Source organism: Vidua chalybeata, chromosome 7 (assembly GCF_026979565.1).
Source record: "Vidua chalybeata isolate OUT-0048 chromosome 7, bVidCha1 merged haplotype, whole genome shotgun sequence".
NCBI classification, from domain to species: Eukaryota; Metazoa; Chordata; class Aves; order Passeriformes; family Viduidae; genus Vidua; species Vidua chalybeata.
Genome location: NC_071536.1, coordinates 26,690,270 through 26,700,271, shown reverse-complemented (window position 1 = coordinate 26,700,271; position 10,002 = coordinate 26,690,270). Strand labels below are relative to the sequence as shown.

General features: G+C 42.5%; 1 protein-coding gene across 2 annotated transcripts; it reads right to left on the bottom strand.

The window, feature by feature from the left end:
• Window positions 1-5,099: 5,099 nt before the first annotated feature.
• On the bottom strand, window positions 5,100-9,486 carry TMEM177 (transmembrane protein 177). 2 transcript variants are annotated; one of them, XM_053948374.1, is made up of 3 exons: window positions 9,105-9,486; window positions 7,281-7,384; window positions 5,100-6,227 (listed from the first exon to the last, which is right to left on the bottom strand). In XM_053948374.1, the coding sequence occupies exon 3, from the start codon at window positions 6,211-6,213 to the stop codon at window positions 5,263-5,265; it is 951 nt and encodes a 316-aa protein (XP_053804349.1). In that variant the 5' UTR covers window positions 6,214-6,227; window positions 7,281-7,384; window positions 9,105-9,486; the 3' UTR covers window positions 5,100-5,262. The 2 variants fall into 2 exon arrangements, with proteins under 2 accessions (XP_053804349.1, XP_053804350.1); XM_053948375.1 differs by having other exon boundaries at window positions 7,281-7,612; window positions 9,105-9,115.
• Window positions 9,487-10,002: the final 516 nt, after the last annotated feature.

The window sequence follows — 10,002 nt, the reverse complement described above, 5'->3', positions numbered from 1 at the left end:
GAAAGTGCAAGCAGCAAGTGAGCACTTAAAAGTTCACAAATCTTGCTTGAGCAAGCTAAAGCAGCTTGTAAGATGAGTCAGCAGTCAGAAGAGGCAATTAGAGTAACAGAGCAAGGGGAAATGAAACAGAGAATGAAGAAACAACAACATTCCCACTGGAAAATGTCCAGCATATGACAGAAACAAAGCTTCCAGAGGTCAGCAGGTCTGTACTAAACCACTAAACAGTTACTGGATAAAAGTTGTTTGCATACTACATTTCCTTTCTTCATGTTCACTCCACAAGAACTGCTGGAACTGTGAACCTGGGATCAGGCTCACAATGTCTTGTGTTTTCTAAATACTCTTAGTCACCCTAATGCCATCTGCTGTTTTGCAAGACTTTTACAGAAGTAGTTTTGCTATACACAAAGGAGGACACAGCTTCAGCTTCACCTGTTATTTATATTGAAAGAAGCTGTTAACACCTTGACTACATTAACAAGGTAATGCTCCTGCATACCAAACTAGAAAGTGATTCTGAGAAACCAGGTCAGGACTGGAGAATGGACCAACCTTTTGATGGAAGTTCAAACATGGGAGGAAAAAAAAAAAAAAACTAAACAGGAGAAAGTTCTCCAGTAAGTATGATTTGGGGGACAATTATTTTTTCAAAACAAGTAGAGAGCACCACAAATTCTTCTGGTAGTATGTTTTTCCTACAGAAAAACTAAGGTAGAGTCAAAAAAAGGTACACCTGGGTTGGCTGTGTTTATTAAAGTGCATTTTTGGACACAAAACTGAGTTTTTAAGAACACTCTTTCTCTCAAAATTGGAGACCTGATAGATTTCGGCAAACTTAGTCTTTCCAGCTGCAGAGGTATTTCAGTGTTCATTTCTGGCTATGAAGCTTAGGAGTTTGGCTTGTACTTTTCCACATAGCTTCTGGCCAAATTTTAGTAATTTTCTCCACTTTATGGATTTGGCAGTTTGAGCAGCCTGAATATACTCACTTCAGCTTAACAAACCAATATATTGTCAGTGAAAAAGATGCCTAGCAAAACATCCATAAGCCATTTTTCAGTGCCTTCAGTTTAATTTGTCCAACATACATTCCTGGAGAATAGTAACTTTTTTTTCCTGTTCTTAAGTTTGGTTTTGACAACAACCAGATTTCTCTCTTCCTGAAGATGTCCTCCTTATTCCAAGATCTTACGTATGTCTTCTTACATCAGCATTCTTCTGCTTGAAAGGCATTCTGCCTTTCAATAATATACACTTCCAGCTGAGATGAGTGAAATCAAGGAGGGACTGGATGCATAGACAGCAGATTGTCTGCAACTTACTGATTTTTATATGAATGTAATCACACCTGCTACATGGAGCTTTTAGTGAATGGGAGCAGATAACAGTTGCAGGATAGGGCCCACATACTGCACATAGCAGTACTCACTCCTTGATGCATCCTCTGTGTTTGTTCCTCTGGTGAAAGCCACCTATGTTTCAGTCATGGTGATTTGATTCATACATTCAGATTCACACCCCACCCATGCAAGCCACACTTTGGCACTGTGGTTTTTTCACAACTGCTACAGCCAAGAGCAAAACAGTAGTAGGCTCTTCCCAGCATCACCTCTCCCAACACCACCAGCTTTCCCTGCAGGGCAAGAAGCTCCACAGATCTGCAGTCTGCTCTCTCACCATCTTATCTGTCAAATTCTGGAAACTATGAAAAGGGGTGATAGCAGTGCTGTACTGTAAGAAAAAAGGCTGTTTTCTATAGGATCACTATACTTCAACTGAACCCCTCTGGGCAATTCCACATACTTTACTCAGTGCCACCTGGGTGGAGATTTCCCGCTCTCTGAAGCTCCTGCTTCTGTAAACTGCTAGAGAAGCCAGATACCCATAGCAGCTGATTCAGGAATGGCTGTAATCAGATGACTTCCACAGCTTGTTTGTCTTCAAGAAAACTGTCTAGCTCTCAATATTGCTCTTTTCTAACAACTTTATGTTTTTGACCATTAAACAAGCTGAAAGTATCTCCACAACAAGAAACTGCAATTTTTATGATAAAGAAATATGTGAGTCAGGCCCTGGGGTACACTTCTTTACTCTTCAGTGGGAATTCTGAGCAAAGCACTTTGGTGACCCTCATCTCTTGCAGCATTACCCACTAAAGCTTTATGTAGCAGCAAGAATTACATTTATATATAAAAAAGAAGTTACAAGGATAATTTTCTTTTCAGTTACGTAGAACACTCAGGATAATAACACAAATAAACCAGTCAAGCAAATCCCTCTTTAAACTAGATTTTATCTAAATTTAAACTAGCAACTAATTTTGGTCATTTGCCACTCATACTTCTTCATCCTTTAATCACTTTACCAGATAGAGAGCTTCATATCTGTAGTATGCATTTTTATGAGAGCTTATTCCACTGACATCTCTGCTTTTATAATTTCTAGACTTAGACTTCTTTTATCTACATCTCCTAGCAATTCCTTTTAGCTTAACATTTTTTGTTGCTTTTCTACACAAAAATTGTACAAAGTCTGCCTTGTCTGAGCAGCAAAACCAAGCCAGTTAATACTAAAACAAGTTCTTCAAATTCCTCAGATTTTCAGCTTCAGAGCTGGGGGAGGCTATTCACTGACACGACTTACAAACTGATTTGTTTGGCCTTTTCTGGGCCAATGAATGAACTTGCTTTTCCACATCAAACCATTCTTAGTGTGGAACATTTCCACCTTTAATTCTGGGATGCTTGCTTCTAGTGAACCTCTCAAAACCAGACCATTTTTATTGCCAGTATGTGGAGTTCATGTTTGATTTCAGTGATAGTTCTACCTACAGAAAAACATCTGCAGTATAATAAAAGACTTTTCATGAGTACTGTCAGGGCCATGCATTTGAGTTGTGCTATTCTTACTTGCCAAACAGCATGGGTGATCTTGCAAACAGCAATTACCTGGCAACACGCACACACAAAAATCTTTTCCAGGACAGCCTGCACATTACCAAAATTCAGGGAAATCTTACTTAGCAGTTGTAATTGCAGTTCCTGCTTTCCCTATATTGACACTATGACACTGTGCTCAACTGTATAGAGATAGAGGTGCGCAAGCCCTTGGCAAGAATCTGTCTTTGGAAAGAAGGGTAATTCATCTTGATGCCAGCCAGCCCTTCCTTACCAACATCAATATGCCACAGCAAGTTTAAAGAAGGGAAAATGGGACACAACATTTATATGTGGATACTTGGAGATACGTGGAGCTTCTTAGAGAATCCAAATGCAAGAGTCAAGTGAAGTGCACAGCTGCAAAACCCATTAGCATCACTGGGCCTTTACACCCTGACAATGTTAAATAACCATACTAGCTGCAGGCATCATGATGACAAGCAACAGTAAGGAGTGATAAAAGTCAAGTAGATTAATTTCATTTTTTTTTTGTTTAAACTGTTGTTGTAAATCTCCAAGAAGGCCTTGATTTCCTCTCTGCACTCTTTATGCAGCAGCAGCTCCTTCAACCACTTAAACCAAATGGGCCAAGTTTTCTCTGATAATATTTCACGGAGTTTAGACATGTCTGAAGGAGTAACAGGAGGATAAACTGAACTCACAGGCTATATAAATCAGGAATTATATTCCAGTCTTGAGTCACTATGTCACTCTACCAATAAACTTCTGTGATGTCTTATATTGGATTTATCTGGAAGACAAGTAAAAAAAAAAAAAAAATTAGCTCAAAGCTTTTAAAGACCCCTGCCTAAAAGTAAAGTCTCTTCTTATTCCAGAGATCGGGGAATTTTGTCAGACTCTTTCAGAAAGGACACAAAAACAATAGCTTTATGCCTTACAGTCAGAAAAGCACCAGAGAGGCATCTCATGACCTCATGAGATGAGGACAAGTGCAAGCAATAGGTGATGTTTCAGAAGCACATGGCACAAATTACTTCAGCAGAAACTCAAACATCTCACAAGCATGGCTTCAGCAATGGAAAGCAATAGCAGTGCTTCAGCAGCCAGAATATCGATTTTATGTCACCATGAGATTCAAAAGGAAAACAGAACTCAATAATGCTTTGAGCAAACACAGGTGTGACAGTTCTTATTGTAGCAGATGAAGAAAGGACAAAGCCAAGGCAGAGGACACTCAGCATATCTCTGACTGAGAAGACACAAAATAATAGAAGTTGCTGGTGAGAATGATGACAGAGATGAGAACTGCTCTGATGTCACCAGGGAGAGCTACTGGAACAGCAATAGAAACATGGGAAAGAGGGAACCACAAAGTTTGAAAACTATCACCTTGAAAAATCAAGGTGAGGCTATAGTGGAAAGTTTACTAAAGACTTCTCCAGAAGATTAGTAATCCTGGGCAAAGTTTGGCCTGCCAGACAGTTGGATACAGGAGAATAATTTCCTTTGGCAATGCTTCAAAGACCTCACCAGTTTCTGCACCAAATGCCAGACTTATGTCTCATACCCTGCCTTCACTGACATAACAGGTGACATACATCTACGTATATTTTTAAATGAAACAAAAAACTATACCAAAACAAGCAGAAAAACCTTTTCTCAACATGCTTATCCCACTTGTGAGAAAACAACCAATGCAGGACAGTCCTGTTATATACTACCACTCCTGGGAAACATTCACGGTGACACTGCAGTCACCATGTATTAGAGAGAGTAGAACTAGACTTAAGCAAATTATGCAGGTGCTGGTAATAATCTGTCTGTACTGGTAGGAACTGCAGCATAACTAATGCCTCCTACTGAAGAATGGTGATTGCAGCATAAGAATATACACAGCACAAGAACTTACACAGAACAGAAACACTGTGTCTTGATATTTGTGTAACCACACAATACAGGGTGCCCATTTTTTAAATTATCTGAGTTGTTCCATAGGAGAAAGGGAAAACACCCCAGTTAAAATAATAATGATCCCAAAACTCTCTGCTGGACCTGCCCCTCCCAGTTTGCCAGACTGAAATGGCAGGAAGGCAAAGCAGCACAGCAGAACTTCCAGATCAGTGTCTGAAAAGTTTCCCTTCTCAGCAGTCTTGTGATTTGAGATGCACATAGAACTGAGCACTTTGGAAGCAAGTCTTTAATATTTTAAGAGAGAATTCTTTATTCAAGAAATGTGCAATAACTCTTCCCGAACTATATGCAAAAATAAACCCCAAAATTCTCTTGAAGATACAGAAGGAAAAAAAAGAAAAAAGCAGCACAGCGGTGTTCCACAATACATAATTCACAAGTTTAAAATTCAAGCACTCCCATCAGATGCCTGGAGCTCTCTTAAAATATTAAGAATCAAAGTTCTCCGGTAAGTGTATGGGGTATACTTTATTCTGAACCAGTGCCTTGGGAAAAGGTTACCACTCGGGGCATACATTTTCATCCCTTGTTTGCCCATCAGGCCACGAAAAATCCTGTTGCGGGACAAGATTTTATCATAAAATTCAAGGCCACCTCTGGCATAGTCCTCGGAAAGCCTGGCTGCCTTCGTGTCGGCCCCGCAGTCCAGGTGATAGGTGATGGCATCAGAAGAGACATAGTAGCAGAGCAGTCCTCCCATGGCAGTGACAAGGTTACAGAGGCCGCGGAGGATCACGGGGCCGGTGGATAACCCCAGAAGCAGCTTTAGAGCTCTCCCACAGACAAACGTCCCAGCCAAGCAAGTCGGAGCCACAACTGCACTTGCTAAAGGGCTGCCATTCTGCAAGTACACAACTTCTCTGGCAATGGCAAACTTCTGAGCTTTAAGGGAAAATGTGAGAGCTTCCTTCAAAGCCACGCCTTCACTGCTCTCCCAGTCTACTTCCTTGCCATTTATTACAACAATATGGTTAACTATTCCTTTCTTATCCTTGGCTGTGCTATCAAAGTTAGGCGGGATGCCCACCAAACAGCCTGCAGGCAGCCAGGGAATGCCAGCGCTCACAGGTTGGAAGCCAGAAGCTGCAAAGGCTCTGTAGGAGCCAGTGGACTTCACACCAGTATCTTGAAGGACATCCTGAAACACACCACAGAGCTTTTCTGAAAGCTCAGCTGGCTGCCCCGCTGACCAGCACTCGTGCAGCAGTTTGAATGTCTGCTCAGGAAACACATGATAGGAAAGGTTAGTGCCAAGCAGTCCCATGCAAGAAACAGCCAACACAGTGATCTTGTGCTTCTTTAACCACACAGATGCCTTCCGCAGGAACAGCACTGCCATAGTCACAACCTAACCTGTTTGTAACACAAAATCAGGAATTAAAGTGTGCATAGATAGGTTTGTCATCTCCCTAGCACTAAAAAACCCCAAACAACCAGAGAAGAAAACATTAAAGGAAGCAGAGCACAATAACCAAAGAAACAATTTTTTACATTAACAAAACACAAAGCATCTTTACAAGAGGAAGAGGTACGCAACAATTTTTGGGCCTTGCAACACAGGAAGATTGATATGAAGAATTAACTTCTCCCTTTCCTCCAGTAAATCAATTTACCACAATAAAGACAATACTAAAGCCACCACACTTCCTCCTCCCCCAGCAATCAATACACACCCTGTCTTTACCCAACATACTTGTCTAATCCTTGCTAGCACAATCCCACTCCTGCCTTCCACTAAACCGTCTAGAGGTATTGAGGTCAGAAAGAGCCAATAATTAGATCAGTCTGTGCCAACCTCCTCTAGAGTACAGCTGCAAAAATTTTAATCAGTAACCTGAATACTAAATTCAATAAGCTGAGTCTGACTACAACTTTCAAAACAGGATTGCATTTTGATTTGAAACATTTCAGAAGACAGAATTTTCCTTTAGGAGTTTGTTCTGATGGATAGTCAAACTCAGTATTAAAAAAAAAAAAAAAAACAAAAAACAGTATGTGTTTTTTATACATTATTTTCCCTTTTCTTTCAGATTTCAACTTCCAGGCAGTGGTTCTAGCTTACCCAGCAAAAAGCTATTTTCAGAAAGCAGCTGCTTTCAGCAGCTACTTTTAAAAATTTGACTCTGAACTAATTTCTTTGACAAATACTATGTTCAATCTAGAGCAGAAACTGGAACAGAAATTGTTTCAGGGCCTATGACTATGTTATGACTCTTTAAATAAGCAAAGGAACTTAAAAACTTTCAACTCATTCAGTTCAAGAGTCGTGCTTCCCTTGGGAAGCATCAGTTCTTTTTATGATCCAAGCCATATTACATCCAATTTCTTCTTAAAATAAATTCTATTTGGTACAAAATTCCCACCTAGAGTGATGCTACTATGAAGGTATAAAAGTGAATTAGGCACCTAAATCCAGCAGAAATCAGTGAAAACTGGATGCCACTCTTTCCATTTGCAGAGTCTCTTCTCTCAGGGCTTTAACACAGGAGCTTCATAGAATCTTGCTGCAGCTGTTAAAGACATGAGTGTTTCCAGCTGTCCTCACAGGAAGACGAGGTGCAGAAGGGAATTGTGCTTTGATACAACAACCAAAGTCGTAGCGTGGAGTACCATCAAAGGTGGGTCTCAGCTATGCTGCTGGGCTCTGTATGGCAGCAGCTGAAGCAGGGACATATGCTCTCCTTCCATGTGTTCTGAACAAGAACTTCTCACAGAGCATTAGAGTGGATAACTGGGGTCTGTAACATCATCAAACAGCACTACAGGACATGCCAGGATACACCAGTCATGATCAACAGCAAATGAGTGTTAACCACAGGGAAACAAAAAGAGATTAATTTAAAGGTGGTGTTTTAATAATGTTATTACTACTCCTTCCTATGAAGATCTTTCAGACTGTAAACTCACCAGGGGAAGAATAATCTTGTTTAATATTTATGCTGCACTGAACACACACTGAGTGCTTAATAAAAACAACGATGTATGCAATCATACAGTAATTTAATATGTATTTCTTCATGCAATAACTATTGGTATTACATTCTGCTGAAGACAGAGGTGGTGAGTTTTTTGACAATATTATTTAAGAAAAACACACTAAAGAGCCAAGACCTTGGATGAAACCAAATTTCAGGAGAAAACCTCCTTGGTAATAGAACTAAAAACCAGAAAGTGGTAATACTTAAAATCAAATGACCATTTTGAAGTTTATGACCTCCTGGCAAATCTGGTAGTCTGGATCTGATTGAAAAGGTCATGTCATTTACAGTGCAGGGGGAAGCACTTCCAAGGGGATGATTGTAGGGAGCCTATCACTTGATCCTCCTGTGAAACTGAGGCAGGGACTTTACAGGTTTCTCCTGTCAGAGAATGCCCTCTCACTAGAGCTGGCTAACATAGTTTTAAGATTAGAAATGCTGCAAGGAAAAAGAGTCCCTCTTCAGCTTACATCCACACCCGCGTGGGGAAGGACAGACCACACTCAAAACTCTGCTCTCCTTTCTTGCATTACCTAATGAAAACGCCTTCCTTGCATGATCAAACGTGATTGTGCACATCGAATGCAAAAGTAAGCAGGAAATGTCACAGAGCATTTGTTTTCTCACAACAGTCAACACTCAGGAAAATAAAAGGAAAACTGCCCACAATACATTTTAGCGTTCATGCTTTCAAACCTTCCCCAGGAGTCAGTGCAGATGCTCAGCTCCTGCAGATATCCCACTGCAACCCTAACGGTGCATGGCATCTTTGTTTTTATTCATAAACTTTGTGCAATTTATGTATGAGGAAAGCAACCGGAAACTGCAAGGCAATTCATATGGCCCGTATCCTGCAAATTTAATCGTTTAGTAACCATGAAGCCACCACTACGCTTACACGGCGGCCTCCCCACACGCTGAAATAGCTCTGTGGTGTCATGGGCACTTAGTTCTCACTGAACTCCGAGATCTTTAACAGCTAAAGTTCAGATGGGGGATATCTGGACAGGTTTGGCCATAACACGTGTGTATTACTGAATTTATTGCTTTAAAATCGCATGTAGTCGAGGGGGAAAGCCCAGCTTAAAGCACAATCAATCAGGAAACGGGGCGCGGGCCAGACCCGCCTCCAGGGCTCCGGCTGTCACGAAAATTAAAAACATAAAAGAGGAGGGTGGCAGAAATCCACAACCGCGGGGCCCCCTGCGGGAACCGCCCGGCACCCCCCGCACCGCGGCCGCCCAGCACCTACCGCGGTCCCGGGCCGAGGCGGGGCTGCGGGCGGAAGGGGCGGTGCGGGGCCGGGCGGAGGAGCCATGGCGGGCGGGGCCCGGTTCCCCTCTGATCGGCCCCAGTGTGGCTGCAGTGACACAGGCTGGACCTGGCCTCAGGCGAACGGACCGAGGGGAAGATCCGACCCACTGAACCTGGCCTGGGGGGAGCGGACCGATGGGAGGATCCGACCCGCCGCCCCTGCAGGCGCAGAGCAAGAGACAGCCACCCCTAGCCCTCAAAGGGCAGCCGCAGCATGAGGCGGCGGCTGCCGCTCTCTGCCCGCCTTGTGACTTAATGCTGTGCGCTGGTGTTCTGTGCTCTAACTCCCAGCGTTCTTCCTGCAGAATACTGTACATCTGTATTATTAATTCAGCTCTCTCCACTGCAGGGCAGGAATGCTTGCCGCTAAGGCAGCAAGTGGCAGAGCTGTCATCCCTCGTGTAGGATTTGATTTTTCTGTCATTCCTAATGGGAAAATAACATAGGGATTTTTTTAACTTGCTTTACAGTTATTGTTTGCTGAAAGCAGATGGCCAGTGTGGTTTCTCCATAAGCCCCTGTGGATTTGATCTACAGGCTGGGCACTCCGAAGGCCCTGGAAAGACGTGTGGAATGCCGAGGAGGTGTGTGGCAGAGCAGCACCCTTTGGAAGCCCTGGCGTCCGAGGGCAGAGCTCTGGGAAGTCCAGCCCTGCCCCTGGGATGTGCAGTCCTTGCAAAGCAAGAATACTGAAAAGCTTTTGGCCAGATTAGGATTTTATTTGTGTAGGGGATAGTAAAAGGTTGGGTTTGTCTCACTTATAGGCAGTTTGCACTGATGCTAGATGATTGTTTTAAAGTGTCCCTTTGCACCAGGCAGTCATAATGTAATAATTT

Excerpts from the sequence above, each read along its gene's own strand:
- TMEM177 (XM_053948374.1), bottom strand. The coding sequence starts at position 6,213 with ATGGCAGTGCTGTTCCTGCGGAAGGCATCTGTGTGGTTAAAGAAGCAC.